The sequence below is a fragment of the Phaseolus vulgaris genome, chromosome 7 (genome assembly GCF_051622355.1).
Source record: "Phaseolus vulgaris cultivar YP4 chromosome 7, ASM5162235v1, whole genome shotgun sequence".
NCBI classification, from domain to species: domain Eukaryota; kingdom Viridiplantae; phylum Streptophyta; class Magnoliopsida; order Fabales; family Fabaceae; genus Phaseolus; species Phaseolus vulgaris.
Window position 1 is genome coordinate 29,706,156 of NC_143504.1, and position 23,032 is coordinate 29,729,187.

The window sequence follows — 23,032 nt, forward strand, 5'->3', positions numbered from 1 at the left end:
ATCAAATAACCAAAACAAAATTGTATAATAATTTTCTGGAGGTAGTTAATGGGTAGTTTGATCTATAATAATCTAATTTCAACCTGACATGACATGTGATGAGTGTGGTAAGTTGATTCACAAGATTAGTATAATATTGCACTAGTAACCATGACATATACGCTTTCATTCAGGAACCAAGCATGTGGAAGTGCATTATATCATTTAAAATGGGAGGTCCTAAGAGGTCACGTTAAATATATTTACCAAAGAACTCAGTGGTCGAAAATTGGAAGAGTTTAGAAAACAAGGAGCATGGTTTTGAGAAAAAAGTCATTAGAAAGAGTGTTAAAATTCAAACAAATTTAGAGGAAACTTGTTTTGATTTGGAACTTAAAATTGTTTGGTCCGACAAACGAAATTATGAAGATCATTGACATTTTAATATTTACTAACTAAAATCATGAAAAAACAACAATTCCTTCTTTGTAGGATTTTGAACATGTCCAGTTGCCTAAAAGAGGCAATAAACAAGAAACAGACTGAGAGAAGTTTCTTTTCTCCTCCTCCTCTCCTTTTTATTCTTTACACTGCATGCCTCTTTTTTGTTAGCACAAGACATCATTCTTTGTACAAGAAATTCAGCTCATCAGTCAGAGTCTGTCTCTCGAAACGGAAGTGGAACTGTTTTCACTGCCCGGTAATGACCAACATTGTTTAGATGCTCATTTTCCAACCTGTTCACAAGATCAAGTTCATTACTGAGTTTTTCACTGTTTAACAACTGTTAAGGATCAACTTTAAGCTGAGATTTTAAGACTAGCCCTTTTAGAGTTCTGTCATTGTCACTCCATTCTAGGGACATCATTGTTCCTATTATTAGAGACATGGAGTTTTTCTAGGCCTCTACCTATCAGTATGGGGTTTTATTAGGACCTGTTTATTGGCAAACATTCATAGGTTGTGTTACATTGGATGTGATAGGCCTTTTAAAGTCCAGTTGAATGAATTTGATGTAATATTCAGCAAGGAAATTTTGGAGGATAAAAAAAATCATTCATTTAGCTTTCTAAATATGATAAGATATACCTGTAGAAATTCCAATGCCCTCTTCTAATAACCTCAAGTGCAGCTAACAGAAAATCTAGTAGTCGTGATTGCACACGCCCAATTTTGAAGTGCATGATAGTCTCCACCCATGTCACTCTAAGGACAATATTCAAGACCTGAAATCCAGTATCACTTAGTTAGATAAAAAAAAAAAACTTATGATTGTGAAATTCAGATCAAGAGGTGAAGAAAGCTTACAATAGACATATAGTATATGCTTTTATTCTTTAGAATTAGTTCATCTCTTAGCCATGGATTTATGGAATTGGGGTTAAGAAATCCCCAGTCCTTGATAAAATCCCAGTAAAGCTGATACATTGTGGCCACCACAGAAGTAATTAAGACTATAGCAAACCATAGATCATCATGTTGCCTGTTGTATGTAACTCTAGCCCCTGCTGCCACCATTGCCGAAACATACTTACCCATGTTAGCCAAATGGTTCACATCACCATCATCAAACCACCGTCTCACGCACTAGTAAGGACATGTAAACATGCGTTAGTTTATAAAATAGTTAAGTAGTTTCCTAGTGTTCAATGTCAAAAGAGAATCTACAATTAGTCAATTTCTGCATCCTAAGCCTACCTGCAAGGCACGCCAATAGTATGGTAAAAATGAGATGATATAAGTTATTTCCAAGTATATCCTTCCAGAATGACAGGCCTCAGGGTGGTGTGTTTTGAAAACTCTAGCAAAAATGTGACAACCAGCAGTTTCCAAATGCCTTAGCAATGGAATCTGTATCCACAACAATAACAAAATTTAATGTTACTCAGGATGCATAATAAGAATTGGAAATGAAAAAAAGGAGAAAACTAGAATCAATTGTAGGCTAAGTCACCTGGCTAGTTAGTTGATCTGCCATAAAAAAGTCTACTAGCAGAACCTGTGGCAATGATAAATTAAAATTAAATGCCAATTTCAGTTTTCCACATATGTGGCCTTACAATGTATCCATTTGTTCCAAGAAATCAACTAAGGGAAGTTTACCTTATAAAAGGGAGAACACACTATGTTGCGAATAACCCTGATGAAGCAGTAACGTGTGGGACGATAAAAGATGTCAAGTGGGCAAATGAGCAGTGCTGTGAAAAACTGAAAATTGCCTTTCTTAGACAGTATAAACTACTCTTCAAAATCCAAAGCTAACTAAGTTAGTTTATCTTATAAATAACAAGGAAAATCAAAATTTATTAGACAAACCAGAAGAAGAACCCCCGGAATGGCATCAATTTGGGTAGGAGAAAAGTCAGCAGCCCTTAGAAGCAGATGTATGACCATTGCCCCAACCACAGTTGTCATTAAGGTAGTGCTCATCAGAAACGCATCTCTGTGCTTTAGTGCCGTGCTTGGAGAGAATTCAAATATGAAATTGTAATTGATTCTTGTATTCTTCCACATCAACAGGTTGCATCCATACAAAAACAAGTGCAGGCTTAACAAGGCAAACACACTGCACAAAATCATTGTAATGTAACCTTTAGGGCACCAATCATATACGTATTTTTGTCCAAAATTCTGCATATTAAATTTTCAGGGGAGTTTATAGAAACTTAACACATTCAATTTCATGGTTTATAATTATAAAGTTGAGTTAGAAAATATTAGGTTTTATAATCTAAGTAGGAAAAGTTTTAAACTCAATTTACCCTTATAAAGATTAGGCATTAATGTAATGTATACTTTGGGTGTCTAATATAGATAAATGGCTACGTGACATAAGGTATTTTGGTGATTAAGTTATGACGTGGAGCAGAATAGCACAGAAAAGAGAAAATGTGTAAATGTGTGAAATATGTCAAAGTTGGAAGAATGTGAAATAACCTGAAAATGGGGTAGACTGTTTCCATATAAGCTGGCTCGTTACCAGGGGAGAATATACCGCACAAATGGGCCAAAATTGCGTATACAGAAAACAAGGATACAAAACATCCTGTAGACAACCCTGCAGAGACAGTGAAATTTGACCAATCAGCTTGGTTGGTGGTGGCCACTAAGCATGGTCTAATAGCAGTACATCAAAATATTATTTGGTACATGCAGTGATCAACCCAGACATTGCATTGCAATTTGAATTCTGAAGTGACACTACTTTCACTATGCCTGAAATAGTTTGCTGGTGTTATTCAATGTTAATAAGGAAGGGACAGGGATAGAGAAAGAAGCATTACCGACAAGGAAGGTGACCATATGAGAATCTTTATGTTGTTGGGGTCTTAGAAATTTCATTGCCTTTTTCCTATCGTTGTTGGCAAAGTGCTTGGTGAATCTGGATTCCACTTCGTCCATTAGTCTAACAACCTTACAAATGATGATCATGATAACCACTGGTTAGAATACCACATAACCCATTCTCCACATCAAGATTATTATACAAGACCAAAATCAAAAGATTTAAAGTTGAGTGCGTTATGTTTCTCTTTTCTCATTCTTTTTCTCTTTTACTAACTTTTGAAATGAAGGCATTTGGAAGATGAAACCAAAATGTACCTTGTCAGAACTAACGAAATGGGACCTCTTCACCTCTTTCAAATAATTTGCAGAAGCTTTCTGACACGATACCTGCTCCATCAGAATACAATATCCTTTTTATTTCTTTATACACATGCACAACATATTTTTTATCTAACCAAACACAAAGAACACTAATTACATTTTATGAAGTCTCACTATTGCTAATCGCGCCTATGTTCAATTAGACAAATAATTCAAATTCATTCCATGTATCCATCTTTTACTCATTATAAAAAAAATTGGTCCCAAAAAGAATTGTAACACCAAAAGAAAAAAAAGATAAAAGTCACTACATACATTATATTAGAACAAATATTTTTCGTAGATTGCACCAAAAAAAAAAAGTTAAGTTCATTTGATGGGTGAAACAACTTTAGGCGCAGTGTTATTATTGATGAAACAAATTTAAATATATGTAGGAAGCAGTTTTGGACATATGTGTAAGATATGACTCCACTGAAAAGGGGAATGGAAAAGAGAAATACAGTGGACTATCACTATCTTTAGGTCATATGTACTATAAGTCAAAGTTAGTTGGGGATAGGAAATCAAGTTCATGTTCTCCACCATACACATAGTTTAAGATTCTCATGACTTTCATGTAAACTTCCCTTGGTTTTCTTCCTTATTATTTCAAAAATTTGTCATTTTCATCCATGTATAACAAAAATGTAATGAAAAACAATAACTCATCGAATCCTTCTTTGTGTTTACCTAAATATTGCACAAGTAGTAAAGAGGAGGAGATATTTTGAATCCATACCTTGTCAAATTTCTTCAAAATTTTTGTAAATGCTACCATATTCAGGGAACTGCAAAAAAAAAAAAGAGAGATTGTGATATTAGAAGTTGCTCATTGGTGAAATATATATTAGATTGGATTCCAGAAGAACACTTCTAAATTTAAATTTTAAGTTTACTAATATATTCATTAAATCTCATTTATAAAAATACTTTTTAAAATTTAATTTAAAAGTCCCACTGTTAAATCCATATTTTATTATGGTTAATAAACATAACCAACAAGCACATATCATTGAATGAAATTTATTCATGATATATTTCCAGTAAAGAAGTATTGGATTGAATGATATTCACACATAAGGCAGGCCTAAATTCACCCTACAAAAAATCTCTAACACACATCAATGTCCTGTTTTTATAATATTCATTAAAGATATTAAAATGTTTATTCAATTGAACTTTTTTAATATATATATATATATATATAAAGATTTTGTAAGAATGTAATTGTTCTGGAATTTAAAAAAAAAAGGAATTTCATTATTAGAATTCTGTAGTTTAAATTTTAAAGAATTTATAATATTTAAATTATAATATTTGAAATGATTTATGGATTTATGAAAATTTAAAGGATTTAATGTATTTAAATTTTTTATCATTTGGATATACAATTAATTATTCTATAATGATGTATGAATAGAAAAAATTAAAAACTTGTTTATATATATAATAACAAATAAATAAGAGAAACATAAACTAAGTTTTACATGCTACTTTCCTTTTATAAAATTTAATTAATATATATATATATTAATTATGTTCACATAAATATCTAATAAAAAATTTCTAACTCTATAAACGTTTTAACACTCTTAAATTCTTTACCAGTTTCTTAAAGAATTAAAAAAAATCAATTTATAAATTTATTGACAATTTTAAATTGTTATTACATAAACATGTAATAATTTTTTTAAACACCTACATTTCAGCACTTCAATCCACCTCTTTCTTTACAAATCAAGAAAACTAGTTAATTATACCTGATTTTCTTCCAAAATTTTAAAATCTTTTTGAATACATCATATAAATCATTAATATAGACATTATGAAATAATACCAATAATAAAGAGTATATTAGTAAATAATTTTATTAGTGTAACTAATTATATTGTATGGTACATTAAAATTTTTATATCTATTAATCGCTTATATTAATAGTGTAATGCTTTAAATTGTTAACGTAGATCCACCATTTTATAATAACCTACTCTCTTTAGACAAATTTTCTATTGAAAGAAATATATTTAATAGTTAACAGTTTCTACTAGTATATGGCATTTTTTTTAGTATTACACCCTATCTTTAATATGCTAATGTAGAGAAACATAATTGGCCTAATTTACAGTATATAGAAAGTGTTATTTAGCATTAGATAAAAATGTTAAAAGTATTTCTCTATGATCACATAATTTTATTTTAAATGAAAACAAATTAGAATAGATAGTATGCATTTAAAATATGACATATTATACTGATATTTACTAACGAAGGTTAATCTAAAGCCAAACCGTAAAATATAGGAAATTTAATTAGACTATATATTAATAATGTAAACTTTTTTTTACACTCATTATTCTGGATTGTTATATAATTATCAAAAAAGATATAATAATTTCTTTAAATATCGTATTTAAGATAATTTCTAATCTATTCGCGTCATTATATCCACAATATATTGAATTTAAACTCTAATATATGAGATTTTTTTATACCTATAGTCTCGCTACATTTCATTTTCTGGTATATATATGTAACTTTTTTCATATATTATAATTCTAATATTTTCTTGGGAAAATAAAAAGGTTTTATAAATAGTACTTTTATTTTTTGCGATGATAATCATAATTGCATTATATATGAAAAATACTAGTAAAATATTTTCGAAGCATTTATTGCGCATACTGGAGAAGATGACCCCTATTTCTATACATATTTAGCATTTTCTTTTACTGGATATTATGACCTCTTCTTGAATCACTAATAAAACGAAATTTTGTTCAAATGGAAAAACACTTTTCATTATGTTTTGAATTTCAAACTTGTTATAAAGTGATTGATATTTTTATCCCTTCAGCTCACTTATTATGACTTCTGGGAAAACTTTTATATTAATTAGTAGAATAAAACTTTTGTATGATTTTCTAAACATCTATGTAACAAATTAAAAACTTTGCTAAAAATAGGATTTCCTTTTTCGGTTACTCATGTATATATATACACATAAAACTAAGTCTCTCTCCACCTTCCTCTCCCATTGGGGAATCTATAAATTACCCCCATCAAATTTAGGGGTGAAAAGACACAAGAAATAAGCATTTCAAAAGGAATGTTGTACTTAAAAAAGAAAACGAAATGAAAAAAGTAAAACAAAATTTGATGATAAGAAATTGAATTTGGTTTTGTTGGCCACTATTTGGAAGTGTGTGCAAAAGTTAGCTTTATATGCCCCATTCCCATATGATGCAACCAATGAAAATAAATGCCCAATTTTATAAACTAAGCCACTTTATTTAAATATTAAATTGGATTAAGTTAATTATAAGCAAATACTAAAAGCATACTATAAACATTGAGGGATATATATATTGTGTGAATATACGTATTATATAACGTGACAGTCACACCTACCTTCATTTATTCTATCCATCCAAAAAACCTTACGTGATGTTATGAACTGCCATGCAACTCGTTCTTTCATTGGCCTCCTTATCATTTCTATATATTCTTTCCAACTTTGGCCAAGATAAACACAAAATCAATATTCCCTTTTCCCTAAGGTTTTCTCATTTTCACCAGCAAACGGCACAATGGTGATTATACTCAGAAAAACGAGTACCAACCTTGAAATAGACGCTAAGAACTTTGATCTTTTTAAGTAAACTTTATAGTTCAAACCTTATATCATGAATAGAAAAGGTAGACATTCACATCATTATTAGTTTACTAATTATTTCCAACTAAATTACCTGAGTCTCAAAGCAACTTTTAATATATTGAAGATTAAGACTAATTAAATAAACTTAATGAAACTAAGTAGTCGGAATGTAATATTTATATAAAAATAAAATAAGAACCTGTAAGTTTTGAGTAGGCCAAGGCCTCTATAGAGCTCCACAAAAGCACTTCGAATCATTTTCTCTGCACATTGGAGCTTTCTCTTGTGAACAAAATCTCCGGTTGGATTGTTGACTAAATCCTCCCACAGCATGCTAGTGATGGCTGTAATGGCCCTAGTTGGGTTGGTGGCTGGAACATCAATTCTCATTGCCATTTTAGGTTTTCCCTTCTTCGTCTTTGTCCTCGTCGCTGAATTAACAAAACTTATACCGTTCTTCTCTAATGTCGTGATTACCTCATCCGTTTGTGAAACTTCTGAAGTTGTTTCATCTGAATCTCCAAAATTTTCTGCACAAACTATAACATCAGCATGCAACTTAGTCAGTAATCTGAAATAATGTACAAATATCAATACTTTTAATTAGGATTTATCATTGCATATTGAAGTATGTGATGGGTGGACAATATTCCACATCCTGGTCCACGTAGACATACAACTTTCATAGCAGAATGTTGTATGATGTCAGCAAGCACCCAAAACCCCAAAATTGACACTAGGAAATATTTTTAGCAGAAATCAACCAAGATACTATTTAATAATATTATAAAAGACAACAATGATCAACTCCTGTAGATGAAGAAGAAAGCTGACCCGAGTAATCAGAATCACGGGTTGGAGAATACTGAGGGGATATTCCGGTGCTATATGGCTTGGACAGAGAAGTTTTCCGGCGACGGTCACTGATAATTTGCTTTAGGTCAAGCAAAATCTGAAGCTGCTTGTTCAGGGTTTCTCCTCTCTCAAGAAACTCACTCTCTTGTTTCCGGTAAAATTGGTTCACCTTATTTAGCTCTTCATCCAGCCTCATAAAAAACACACGTACCTGAACAAAAACAATAATAAATGTCTTCATGTGACTACGTACAAGAACATAGTATATGCATAAATCATCTAAAACCGATTAAATAAATGAATGTACCTCATCCTCTTCCGAAAATAACTGCGCAAGCTCTGTCTCGTAGATTTCTTCTTCACTGCCCTTTGTGGTTTTCTTCCTCACCTACATACTTATTTAATTAATTTTGGTGTTTTCTTAACATTATTTTTTGCAAAAGAAATTGCCTGTATATTTTATGTTGCGACCGTAGTGGCACAGATAGATCCGCAAAGGCGAGAAATTGGTGGCTTTCGTGAGAGACTGAGAAACTCCCCCGAAAGAAAGCAGAAAAGAAATTGACGAAAAAGGAGGGCCACTAAACCCACTTTATTTAGTACTAAACCCCACACTATGCTCATCTTGTTAAATTACTTCTTATATCTCTTTACGCCAACTCCAACTTTTCTTAATTTTTTTTTCTCTTTCTAATAATCATTCATTTTATTTACTCCTTTCTTATTACAATTCACTTTTCAAAAACTCAAATACCAATTTCATTCATCTCTAACCCATCCACCACATTTAAATACATAACTTCAGGCCTGTTGAGTTTGATTTATTTTCTGTTACCGCCTCTATTCCATTAGTGTATCATGATTGTTAACACATTTTATTACATAATTTCTAATACAGACTAAATATTTATAATTTTTAATAAATATTCTCGATCACACTAATCAGATTTTTGAATAATTTATTTTTATATTCCCTTTTAAATATTATTTGGAATTTTTTTAGAAAAACTAAGAAATGTAACAATTTTTTTAATTAAATAAAACATTTATAAAATTTTCTGGTATACTCTTCTTATTTCTATATGGCAATAAATATATATATAAATTAATTAAATGTTATATAAATGGTAAGGATATAAATGAAAAAATAATTAATATTGTTTTAGATTAGAAAATAAGAATAAAATAAAATAATTTTTGTTAAGTAACACTTAAAAATAGGAGAGAAACAATGATAGATGATTTAGTTGGAAATTTTATTGTACCACACTCAAAAATGACAAATAAGATTTTCAATTGGTAATTACTTGAGCTACAAATGAAAAGAGTTTGTTTTCTCAATCTTGGCAACCACATTAAATTTATTTTTATTTGTTTGGTTTTTCGTCATTCACATCAATTACCATGTAAAAAATTATGTGGTTAAGAGTTTTGGCCGGTTGCATTCTCCAAAGCAATTCCTTGTCAGAGAAAATCCGTCGCATTTAGTTTCCCACTGTTCATGCAGTAAAGCCGTGCACAGTCGTGCACTAAATCATCATCTTCGAATTTAGAAAAAAAAAAGTGTTTCTAAAACTACTTTTCCTTTTCAAGTTTTTTCAATCAAAATAAACTTATCATATTCATATGAGTAGTTTTCTTCTTCAACGGAAGGCAGGCTAGAAGGCAAGAGAGAAAAACATAGCGATAAGCAAAAATGGTACCAAGATTTCAGCGAGTCTGTGCCAAGTACTGTCAGCATAGTTTTTTGGGTACGTGCCAAATAGAAGGTATATATTCATTGCCAGAAATCACCAAAGAAACTCAATTTCTCCGAGAACATTAGTCAAACTCGCAGGAAGCGATAAACAGAAACAGAAGCAGAAGTAGATGAAGGAAGTGAAAATATTAATGTTGTGTTATTGAGTTACCTGAATGATGGTGAGGTCTGGGTGGTGGGAATCTGAGAGGCTGTGAGCGATGTTGTGGAGAAAGAAACGAAAGGAATTGAAAATGGAGGGAGCAAAGTGTGGTTTGGCATGGTGGTGGGATTGGTTGGGAAGTCTGGAGAGCTTGATTCTCTTTATCTGCTTCTTGAGCTGCCAGTAGTTGACGAAGGCCTCCTTCCATTCTGGTATGAGTTGAGCTTCAAGCTCCTTTGAGAACTTCACCATTTGTGGTTTGGAATAAGAGAGTGAAGTTGTGGAGAGGAAAAGGTGAAGATATGTTATAAGAAGTGGGGTGTCATGATCAAATCTGAAAGAGATTTTATATATGTAGAAGAGAGAGGATCTTGTCCAAAAGAGAGAGAAGCCGTGTGCAACTAGATCAGATACTCACCCATTTTTCATTATAACATTCAAATTATTTTTATTTTAATCACTATTTATATTACTCTTAAAATCATTCTAAAACAACTATTTTTACTTTCATCATTATGTTAATGTCTATTATTTACTTATATCCAAAATTAATACCCATAAATATTCATATCTAAAATGTATGTTTCACAATAACACATACTGGGGCATAGTTAACTCTTTATTCCTCTTCCCAAAACACCATAAGTATTCAAGTTTATTTTTTAACTTTAAATTCAGGTAAATTAGACCAACAATATCAATTTATTCATTGTATTAAATTATTTAATAAAATAACATTAAATTTTTTATCTTTGTAAAACATTTTTTCAATAATTTTTTCAACTCCATAAGAATGATTTTGTGATGGGAAACATAGCCGGAAAACATTCCAAAAAATATGGTTCCTTGTGAATGTTATTTTTTAAAATATAAATCAAAGGTTTGAAATAAACATTTTCACCTTTATGTTTTTGAGAAACTGAAAACTTTATGGTACCTGTGATTAAGAGAGTTATTCTATTTATTTATCCTTCATTGTTTTTTCTTAATATAATAGTTTATAAGTAATTTACAGTACCCTTCATTTTTTCTTAATATAATAGTTTTAAATAGTTAGATAAAAAACAATAAGAGTAAGATAAAAGGCATCTCTATATTAAAGTGTTTGATACAATAATTATTTTTTTCAAGTCCCATAATCACGACTCCTAAAAATCATAAAAAAATGTTTCCAACCTAAAATTTGTTTGATTTATATAAATATTTCAGAATTATTTATATAAGCTTCATGCAAATCAGAAAGCAACATCATAATTTATCGTAAATTATAATTATTTATCATGTTAATTATCTCATGAAATTTGATTTTCTGAAAATATAAGTTTTTAAAACATAAACAAACCAAGATTTTCAACTAAGATTACTTTTGAAATAAATAAATAAAACTATCAATTAGAGGCATAAAATTGAATCCAAAGTTTCTTATGACAAAATTATGGGTATAACTTATAAGGTATCACATGTGTGATTTGCAGTTGGCATATAATGTGAGACAAGTGTAGTGAGTCTTTATCTAACTATGCAATCAAACAAAAAAGGTTGGTATGAGAAAGTGAAAATAAAATCAATGGGTTGCATATAAGCAAATGATGTAGAAGAAAAGGTGTGTAATCAAGTATATAAGAAATACATATACCACATGAAACTAAACCCATTTAAAATTAAACCTATTTCTAGCTTACAAGACTCAAAAAAATACGATGAAAATGTAAATATAGTCAATTTTTCATAAAGTTTAGAGCTTATAAATGAAGATAACGAAGTGATGAATTAACATAGTTTTGCTTTATATACATAACCTCCAACTTAAGTATTTGTTTGACCAGCTGGGAAGAGGTTTTTGCATGCATCACCATTTTTGTGATGATAGATTATTTTAGGTTAACTTTATTAGGTGGTTTATGAGAGTTGTATTTATTTATCATTACTCCTTTTTCCCATTCATATATATATATATATATATATATATATATATATATATATATATATATAACTAATATTATTATTTTATAATAATAACTTGTCTAGAAAAATATATTTGACTTGATTGGTAAAAACATTAATATTTAATGACTAACATATTTACAACCAATTAGTTATTATAGTGAAGAATATTAAAAAATAGGCAAGTTTTCCTATTGAAAACTTTGTTTTTGGGCAACTTTTTGTGGAAAAACTCAGCTAATTATCATAATTAACTTGACTATGACTAATTGGCGACAGCTTTTAATAGTAGGACAAAATAGACAGATGTCTTGTAAAATGTAAAATACTTATTTAAAATGTATTTATTAACTATTAAATAATAATGCATTATATACACCACGTGATAAAGTATAGTTTGAGTGTTTTTACTATTGGAGGGTCTTGTATCAATAACTTAATTAGTATTTTGATAATTAATATTTACTGATGACTTTTATAGCTATAATTTCAGAAGGTATAGTTGTTGGTACTTTCTTGTAGTGTACTAGGTTGCTTAAATTTAACATCTACCAAAATATACAAATGATTCCTTCAATAAATGGCCCCCCATTCCTATATTAAAACATTAACATACCATCCTATATAAATATAAATATTAACTACTTATGTAAGTTAATTTTCCGTAAAAAATCCACGATTAATTTTAATTAAAAAACATTAATTTATTATTGATTACATCAATTGTTTAGGATTGTCACAAATCAAAATTTTATTAAAATGGCGGTTCATTTTGTAGATTTTTTTTTATGTGTTTTAGGTGGGAAAAATGAGGAAATGACTCTCCATCTCTTAATATTTTATCGGATTGCGAATGTTGTTTGAAATTTATGCAGTAAATTGTTAGGGATTAGTTCCGTAAACCATTATGTTTTGAAAGAACACTTCGAACAATTTCATTGTATTTGGCTCAACAAAGAAAATAAGAAGTTGTGGAAGAAAGTATGAGTTTCAATCATTTGGTACATTTGGAAACATAGGAATTAGATAGTGTTCAATTAAGCAAAAATGGATGCAAACGAAATACTTTCTCTAGTTCAAGTACAATTGTGCACTTAGTTAAAAACCAAAGTTTCAATGATGTTTTTTTCTTTCTCAGATTGACTCAATGTCAATTATTATTACTTGTATTAACATGGTAGTTTATGGGATTTCCAAACGTCCGTCTAGGTTTGAATTGTAATTTTAAAAAAATTATATGATATTTTCTTTAACACTCCTTTATATTCTCTTTCTATCTAATTTATTGTTTGCCAAAAAAAATACTTTATAAATATTTTAAATCATTTTATTTATACGTCTACTGAATAACATGAAAACCACAACATATAGAACACAATATAAAACACATATGTAAGTTAACTTTAATTTAAACATTTCGATTCATTTTTTAACTGTATTAAATAAAAGTGCATATACGCAAGTTAACTTTATTAGTATTAATTTTGTAGATTACAATATTTTAAAATTTGCATATCTTATTTTTATGTTAGTTACTATCAGACGAATTGTATATTTTATAAAATTCTTTTACAAATTAATTTGCGTATAGAAAATAAATTATAAAAATTATTTTTTTTATGCATTATTAAAAAGATATTAATATCTAAAGATGAGCAATTTAATATTAATATTCCTATGTTAATATTAACAAAATTATTAATATTTAAAGTATTTTTTTTAAGATTTAGGATTTAACAAATATTAATAATTTTGTGGTCTTTAAATATAATATTTAATTTAATAAATATAACAACTAATTATTTTTTATTTTGAAAATTAATTTTTAGAGAACATTTAAAAGGAAATAATATAATTTTTAATTTAAATATTATCTCTCGTCAGCACTTTAATGAATTGATACATATTTAGTTGAGAATTTTGTGATGTCTTTTTGTTCATAATTCCATTTGGCAGCATAAAAATCGATTCTTCCTATGATCTTGAATTCCTGTTAGTTGAAACTTAGTTAGGTTTCTACACTAGCTAGAATAGAGAACCATTCCATTGATGTAATTGTTTTATATATTTTAATTATATAACATGAATTGGCAAAAGAAAACAATGTTCTCTAAAAAGATGGGCATATCTCAAACAAAAATTTTTTGCCCTTTAAATATTTTCTTAAATGGAGATAACTCCACACTGATTAAACTAACTAGTTATAAATTTATTGCGTGGGTGTCTAAAAGAGAAGAAAAGAATGGCACGTAGAGATTCCTACTACATATTTACATAAAAAAAAACAAATTACTTAATAAAAACAAACTTACTAGTCAAATATTTATTTTGGCTGTAAGTAAAGAGAACTTTTTCTGTGACAGATAAGTTTCAGGTCTTCACATTGCTGTCAATGACATGGCAGATTTGCTAATTTATATATCATTTTCTTTTATATATGAAGAATATAAATAAAAATATAGAATGTATATATATATTTGCATTCATGAAGATAGCTTACATGTATAATAGATATTTTCTACCTTTACGTCTTCAATTAGTATCCTAAGGATAGTAATAAACATATACAATTTATTTTTTTTGCCCTAAATCCACCCTCCAACACTCTAATTGTGATTAAAACTATGTTTATATCCATGTTACTCAATATATCCTTATACTCTAATCGTTTTGTGAGTTAGAAATTTGAAATGTTTATGTCATACAACTAATGCCATAATTTTTTTTACAAGAGAAATAAATGTGAAAAGGTGATGATATTGATAATAAAATAAAATCTTGATTAGTTTGGTTGATGATAAAAAAAAGAAAATCAATGATTCTGATCTCTAAAATAAAGAGAGAACAACAATTTAAACAAATTATCATATTCTTGTACTTTCAGAGGATAAATGTAAAACTTAGCTGTAATATGATTTTGGTTTTACTCATCAATAAAATTAGAGTTTTATTTTTTATGAACTGTCTTAACAATGATAGTTATTTTTATTATAGTAAGTTGATAAGGTGGGAGTCAAACTTTAACTAGAGAACACATTTAAGAGTTGGAAATTTTCTAATGCTGGTGTTGTTTTTTTAGAAAATTAATTATCAAAATGGGTTGTTTTTTAAAAGAAATACCCAAAAAGATTAGTAGGTTTTGAAGGCATCATTAGATTCAATGTACAATTTTAACTTCTTATTTTTAGTTATAATTAAGTCATGTTTGATAATTTGACTTTTTAGTCATTTGTATTTTTTTTACTGAAACTGTGTTTGTCTCTATAAATATAAGTTTAGATTTCTTTTTATTTATAGTTTTATATATATTTTTTCAATTGATACTGTAAATAAAATGAAAATTTTGTTATACATAATTTTCTTTTGATGTTGTTTTATTTAGAAAATATATGTTTGTTTTTTACTCAATTTAAATTTGATTAATAAGATAATTTTTTATATCAAATAACAATCAAAATTAATTTAAAAACCTAGCTACAAGGAATCTATCCATTCTAATATGATCTGTAAAGACTAATATAATTTAAAATTTCTTTATAATAGTTTTTTATTACGTTTTTAATTAAGAGGTTGAATTTTCAGCTAAAAAGGAAAAAAAAATGATCTATAGAGATCAATATAATTTTAGTTTTTTTATAATTTTTATTATATTTTTAATTAGGAGGTGAATGTTAGGTAAAAAAAATTATTAATGTTGACATGAGAAATAAAATATAGTAGAAAATAAAGACACAATAAATTAAAGAAAAAATAAGTTTTTATTTTTGTGAGAACTATATGAAAATATGAGTTATATCATGATAATATTTATTGTGTACATTAAAACAGAATTTAACTGTCTTAAAAAGTACAGAGTTTAATTTTTGTTACAATATTAGTTAATTAAAAGTAATAGCAACACTTTCATTTAAAATAATTATTATAAAAACTAATAAAATTATATATATATATATATATATATATATATATATATATATATATAAAGAATGCAACCTGCTAGGATATATCCCATTGGAAAGAAACAACAGAACCTTGATAATATCAACAAGATCAGAAAAGCAGGACTGAAAGATATTGGAAAATGAAATAATTGGGGTCCTGGATTCAGTATAACAGTTTACTACTTATTTGAATTAAAGATGATGTTGTTGGAGCTTTCTTCAAGAAACAATACAATAATTGGAGGTTGGGGTCCTGCATTCAGTTCTATAATTTATTACTTTTCAAATCTTCTAACTTTCCCCTCCTCACTTCACTCTTCACCTCTTTACTAAATTTCTTCAATTTGGAATATTCTGAGAAGATTCTACTTCAAACCATTTAGCCTAGGGAGAATGATAAAAGGAAAAAGGATGCATGGAGATTTCAAGTACAAAACCTTTCTTTATTGAGATTTAAGATTTGGTTTTTTAATTGAACCTTTGTATTTTCCTCCTCATTCATGAATAATTAGGCTCTGCAACTTTCGAACATAGAACCTTCCAAATTAATTCTTCTTTCTCTTACAAGACTACTTTGCAGCCCTTTTCAATACCAATCTTGCTTTGGATTTCCATATACCAACATGAATCATATTTGAATGAATACTATACACATTTTATAACAGCTAGGGATACAAGTTTACTTAAGTATCTATTTAATATATCTTTAATAGATCAACACATCTTCACAAAAGAAATTGATTGGAAAAACATGAATTATATTCTGTTACTCAATTATAAAAAGGAATATAAAAGAAGATAAATAGCTACCTTTTTTTGTCAATACATAGAATGATAGATAACAACTTATCTACTGAGACGTCTCTGTAGCAGGATCTGCATGATAATTAATGTAAATAAGTTTGTATTAACTTAAAAAATGTATAAAAAAAATGCTTAAATGTGAGGATAGGGACTAAAGTAGTAAATGGAGCAATATAAGAATGTGAGATATGGATAAAACAATTGGGAAGTGAAGACACAGACATTAACCCTGTCTGTGATTATTGTCTCCAATTTACTGAATTACTGAGGCTTACATAGACAAATGGACATAGATTCATGGGGTAACATTGCACTCTGCACAAGAGGGCTAAGGACCTCAAGATTTCTGAACAATTTTTGGTAAGCTAAATAGTGACATCAAAGTTTGTCATTTATGGCAAGTTGCATTCCTCTGTATTCAATAAAACAATGACTTTCTGCCTTTTTAGGTATCCCTATTTCATTTCTATTTCTCTTCCTATTTATGAAGACAGGTGTAGTGCATGCAACAAATATCTATGGTTGGACCTCAAAGACTTGTTCAGATCCTCTATCCATCTGCATAGTTGTTCACCTGAATTTGTAGAGGTTGTTAATAGCAACTTAAAATCTGTCACTTAAGATTAGTGTGATAAAAATATATTCATGATATTAAATTTCACAGATCATAAGTATTTGCAATTTCGTATAAAAACATTTGGTCGTGTGTCTTTTCTTATTTTTACTGCACTTTTGAATACTTAAAATGTAAAATTTTTACCTTAAGCATCATAGTAGAAGAAGCTTGCCTCCAAACTTTTACTTGACTTTGAGCAAAAATGTTGTTTTCATTATCATATTTAAAAATGACATTATTAGTATGCTGCTTCTATATTTGTTTTTATTGTTCTCATCCACATTATTTTCATATGATAATATCATTCTTGTTCAAATTTTGCATGTTGAATTGATGAAATTGTGTGATCTATTAACTCATCTCTTAATTAAATTCTAGACCATGACGGATATCTATAAAAAATAAATGTTGACATGTTTCCTTCACTTCTTTGTATATGATACATTGTTTACATGATATACCAATTCTATGAAATATATTTTTCTTAGTTGTAATGCTATAAAGTGTTTTATATTAGGAATTGCAAATATTTTCCATATCACTCGGAAGAATTATCCATCTCACCCATATGTTATTCTCTAGGATTTTATAGGAAAAATTTACTATATACATATATTCTTCATCTTCCTTTCATCCTTGCCTTTTTTTTTATCAGCAATAAAAAATAAATAAATGGGGAACACTTCAGGGGTGGTCCAACCCTTTTACAAGAACACATAGAATCTAACTCCTAACTTGGCACCCAAAATCGTCGGACAAAGGACCAACCAAACCAAGCGCTAACTAGCTTTACCGAATCAGCCGTATACATGCCAAAGGATCCATAACCCAACAGGGGTAGGAAAAGTAAACTTCGCGGGACTTTGCAGCAATCCAAGACCATACCTTTACTTGCGCAGAGGCAAAAACTTCTAACACATCTGCCACTCCTCCATTAAAGACGATCGAGTTCCTATGCTTCCAAATTTCACTCACAATTCCAACCCAAATTGCCCCCCAAACATCATTAACTGAAACCGATGCCTGACTCAACCTGAATTGGATAAAATTTTGCATAGGATCCAAATGGATTACGAACGACACTCCAAGCCACTCAAAACAAAGACACCAGACCCTCCAAGAAAAGTCACAAACGGAGAACAAGTGACTCAACGACTCTTCAACCTTCCCACACAAGCAGCAAATAGGGTTTTCAACCACCACCCCGCGCCTTACCAAATTAACCCTAGTTGCAATCCTATTTTCCAACACCCTCCAGGCCAAGAAAACAGCAGAAGGCAAGGTTTTACACCTCCACAACCTACAGTAAATCGGAGAGAAATCCCCATCACTAACCCTCCTTACCTTAATATAAGCTGAGTTAGCAGTAAAACTTTGAGACCCCTCAGCTTTCCAGACCCAGCTATCCACCCCTCCCGCATCCATCTTTATCCCTTGCAGCAACTGACTTAACTGCTCCTCCAACAACTTCTCCCAGTCAAAGAGGGATCTACGCCAACACAGATGCCAAATCCAAACACCATTAGACCAGTTCCCGATCTCGGCCACCTTAACAGCTTTAGCCGTGCTAAGCGAATATAATCTCGGAAACATTCCCTTCAAGGCACCACAATTCAACCAGCTATCTTCCCAGAAAGAAATATTCCCTCCATCACCAACTTTCCACTCAATCCCATCTTCAAAACTTCTGCCCCAACCCTCAGAGGCCCAAACCTCATTCAAGTCTCTCCACCATAGGGAACCCCTGCAAGGTTTACCTTCCGCTCTCAAATTCCTCCAACCACCATATTTAGAGTCGAGAATCTCTTTCCACAAACCTCCCTTGGCCGACCCCCACCTCCAAATCCACTTGCCTAGCAGGGCCAAGTTAAAAGTCCTTAAATCAATGATTCCAAGACCCCCGTAGTCCCGAGGCTCGCAGACCTTATTCCAAGAGGCCCAAGCAATTTCCCTTCCGTCAGAGCCCCATCCCTAAAGGAAATTCCTTTGGATTCGAACTAACTTGTTAGCTACCCCAGATGGTATTTTGAACAAGGACATAAAGAATAATGGGAGTGAGGAGAGGACTGACTTAATCAAACAGATCCTCCCAACCATTGACAACCACCTGCCTTTCAACCTCGACAGCTTACCCTGAACTCTCTCTAGCACCCCGTTCCAAAAAACACCGCGCTTGTGGCACCCACCTACCGGTAATCATAAATAAACAAAAGGAGTTACCATCACCTTACAGTTAAGAATAGCTGCAAAACACTGAAGCGAACACTAATCCAACCCCATCCCGCCAATTCTGCTTTTTAGAAAATTCACCTTAAGCCCAGAAGCAAGCTTAAAGCAAAGCAAAATAGCCTTAATATTAAAAACACTTTTGGTATTCGCTTTGCAGAAGAATAAGGTATCATCAGCGTATTGTAACATATTAACCTTCACCTTAGCTCTTCCAACCTCCAGACTGTCAATCAAATTCTTCTCTTCCGCCATCCTAGACACCCCAGCCAACCCTTCAGCAACTATGAGAAAGAGGAACGGAGCAAGCGGGTCACCTTGACGAAGTCCCCTCCTAGGAGAAAATTCCCCAGTTGGGCTGCCATTCACTAATACAGAGACAGAAGCAGATTCTAAACAACACTTTATCCAACGAATCCATCTCCTTCTGTATTTTTTTATGTTTGTGTTTGTACTATTTTCATAAGATCTTCCACCAAGAGTACTTCCCACATAAATCATTCCATTCTCCACTCTAAATTCCATTTTAAGACATTGTTTTACCACATCCCTATTTTTGAAATTTTTCCACTCTTAGCCATTGAATTATTGAATAATCTTGGGTATTCCTTCTAACCATCCATGAATCCAAAAGTTAGCACTTGTTCCTACTCCTATAATAATGAAAAGAAATAAAACAATAGAGAAGATATACTTACACTAATGTTGTGTTTGCTTCTGTGTTATACTGTTGACAAGGAAGGGCAAGTGTGGATGAATCCTTTTTTGAATCTGTGAGGGTATGTGTGACGACAGAAGAGCGAGTGACATAATCTTCACTCAACTACAAAGAAACTCAAAGAAATAAGAGTAAAAACACTTGTTGAATGATTCATTGTCCTTGCCAATTTTCTGAGCTAATCTTTCCCTACTGTGTGCGTGTGAAAAGTAATGCATTGAAACACTGCCATGAAGAAATTCACGCAGAGACCTAAGGAAGAAAGCATCTTTCACTCCCATGTCAAAATTTGGTATGTTTGAGAGAAAATTATGTGTCTTAGGATCAAAGATAAGATTGCTGGAAAAGAGAAAATTTTGAAAAAACCTGGGAACCAGGTGAGCCATAATCGATTAGCTGCAATCATACACAGATGTCATAATTGATTAACTCACTTATTCATAATCAATTATGTATGAAAAAAAGACATAGAAGATAATCGATTATGTGTTATATTTTGTAAGCATAATCGATTATCTGGTGTGTTGAACCTCAGTCGTAATCCGACTGTCAAATATTTTTAAAACCCTAATCAATTATGTTCAACATTTATCTTCAAGCATAATCGATTTGTAAGCTTACTTGTTTTTTTGACTTTATTTGAGGTTACTGCTGAGTCAGTGTTTGTTCTTGGCTATGGTGGTGTTCCTTCTTGACTGTTGAGTTGCGCTCTCTTGGTCCTCCTGACTTTCATAGTCTAGTAAACATAGTGTTTGTGTGGTGGTGATGTGCTGTTGGTGTCTCTAAACAATCTGATAGTTTGAAAATTCAGATCTCAGCAGCTTCATTTAGGATTTATATTTATTTTATATTTTGAATAATTTAAATTTTTTATTTATTGATAATTTTTATTTAAGTAGAATATTGAATAATTTAAGTTTTTTATTTATTTAAAATTTTCAATAATTAAAGAATTTACTTAATTCAAATTTTTATTTAAATAGAACATTAAATAAGGTAGAATTAGTATTTATTAAAAAATTTGAATATTACAGAATTTTTTTATATATTTTAAATTCTTATTCATATCAAACATTAAATATTTGGATAAAAAAGGAGAAGAGAGAAACTAACTCGTTATCTAAATATGTTATCTAATTGTGTGGTACCCTACTATGTCAACAAAAAAAATTCTCTAAGTAAATAATAAAATCAAGAAAATAAAAAAGAAAAAGATTTATATATATATATATATATTAAGTCACTTTATACCTATATTGTCCCGATGATGGGACTATAAAAATGTGAGAAAAATGCATTAAGAATATAATATATATATATATATATATATAATAAAAGATTCGTGCAAATTTGTTCAAAGTTGAATATATTAGAAGAAAAAAATCAATTTGATTAAATAAAAGTATTTTCTTCCTAACTCCAACAACAAGTGATATAACTTTTATTCTATAAATCCTTTGTCTATATAAAAATAATCACATGATACGTGAAAAATTAATATAATTTAAAACAAATCTATTTAAATAAAAATTAAGAAATTTATTATTTATATATTTTTTAAATTGTTTTTTTATAAAATATTTGTTTACTTTACTTTTATTTTTTTCATATTTATCACGAAAGATATCGGATTACATTAGATCTTACATTTCTTTATATCTAGAGATAAATTAAATAATTTTATATTCAAAATTTTATTTAAGTTCCAACTCAAAATCATAAATAATACAAGATTAATCATGTTAGTTAATAATTTTTAAAATTATTATTAAAAAATTAATTATCAAACATCTTTGAGAGTAAACAAAATAATAAACATTTTAATTAATAAATATCACAAATTGATCACCCATTCCATCCAGAAAATAAAAAGGATGCTAGCACAAACAAAAAAATGAAACAAAATAAAGAAGATTTAAATAAGGTGGTATAAAAATGGTTTTCAATTAGAGACTCTATATTAAATGTAGAAACATTTAATTTCTTTAATGTTATCTAAATTTTAGAAAAATGTCTAAGATAGTAGAGAAAACTTGTGTTAGTTTTAGATGAATATACAGATATCAACTTTGAAATATCATGTTTATGGAAAGAGGAGAAAAAAATATTTAATTTTATCTGCCGTAGACTTAGCTTAATTATGAGTCTAGATTAGAATGAATTTGAAATTGTATATATTATTAGCGTTAATCTTCTAAGTTTATTTACTTTGAACTAACTCATAAATAAAGTTATGGACATTGAATTTGAATATGCAAGGTGTCTATGAAATTTTTTCTCCCATCTTATTCAAATTCAAAGTATTTTTAGGTTAAAAGGATAATTCAAAGCTTCTTAGTTACTGCATTAATTGTCACAAAAATCTTTATTTAGAAACAATTTTTTTTTCTTTGAAGCATGAAGCATTCCCTAATATCTCTTTTTAAGTTCTTGATTTTTGTTATCATTTAAAAAAATCTATTTTACTCTTTTAGTTTTATTTTTCTAGTAAATTTTTCTTTTTCCACTCAATATTCTTCAATAATTTTTAAATTATCCAAAAAATTGGATGTTGATAAATTTTCCTCTTTACCTAGTTTTTTTTACAGTAATATAGTATAGTATTATCATATTATTACAGTAAAAGATAAGTAAAAAAATACTAATTTTATTTCAATTTTAAATAAAATTAATGCAATATAGATAAAATAGTCATCCATAATCATGTATTAGTCCTAAAATATAAAGTAATTAACTTAATCA

At 29.4% G+C, this 23,032-nt stretch overlaps 1 protein-coding gene and 1 long non-coding RNA gene across 3 annotated transcripts; both read right to left on the reverse strand.

Moving 5' to 3' along the window:
- Positions 1 to 343: 343 nt before the first annotated feature.
- Positions 344 to 10,462, reverse strand: PHO1 (phosphate 1). Of its 2 annotated transcripts, none has more exons than XM_068622228.1 (15): positions 10,051 to 10,462; positions 8,448 to 8,528; positions 8,120 to 8,351; positions 7,485 to 7,824; positions 4,370 to 4,418; positions 3,583 to 3,654; positions 3,264 to 3,393; positions 2,917 to 3,037; positions 2,296 to 2,545; positions 2,083 to 2,187; positions 1,934 to 1,978; positions 1,678 to 1,830; positions 1,288 to 1,566; positions 1,069 to 1,205; positions 344 to 716 (listed from the first exon to the last, which is right to left on the reverse strand). In XM_068622228.1, the coding sequence occupies exons 1-15, from the start codon at positions 10,291 to 10,293 to the stop codon at positions 629 to 631; spliced, it is 2,325 nt and encodes a 774-aa protein (XP_068478329.1). In that variant the 5' UTR covers positions 10,294 to 10,462; the 3' UTR covers positions 344 to 628. The 2 variants fall into 2 exon arrangements, with proteins under 2 accessions (XP_068478329.1, XP_068478330.1); XM_068622229.2 differs by having other exon boundaries at positions 7,485 to 7,815; positions 10,051 to 10,449.
- Positions 10,463 to 16,665: 6,203 nt separating this feature from the next.
- Positions 16,666 to 21,072, reverse strand: LOC150025865 (uncharacterized). The gene is made up of 3 exons (XR_016523435.1): positions 20,912 to 21,072; positions 20,271 to 20,686; positions 16,666 to 16,802 (listed from the first exon to the last, which is right to left on the reverse strand). It is a non-coding gene; the product is annotated as an uncharacterized LOC150025865 (long non-coding RNA).
- Positions 21,073 to 23,032: the final 1,960 nt, after the last annotated feature.

Bases quoted from the DNA above. Each gene is read 5' to 3' on its own strand.
- PHO1 (XM_068622228.1), bottom strand. From the start codon at position 10,293: ATGGTGAAGTTCTCAAAGGAGCTTGAAGCTCAACTCATACCAGAATGG. The intron at 3,394-3,582 runs GTACATTTTGGT...ATCATTTGTAAG, and splicing joins ATTTCGTTAGTTCTGACAAG to GTTGTTAGACTAATGGACGA. The intron at 1,831-1,933 runs GTGACTTAGCCT...TTGTGGATACAG, and splicing joins CAGATCAACTAACTAGCCAG to ATTCCATTGCTAAGGCATTT.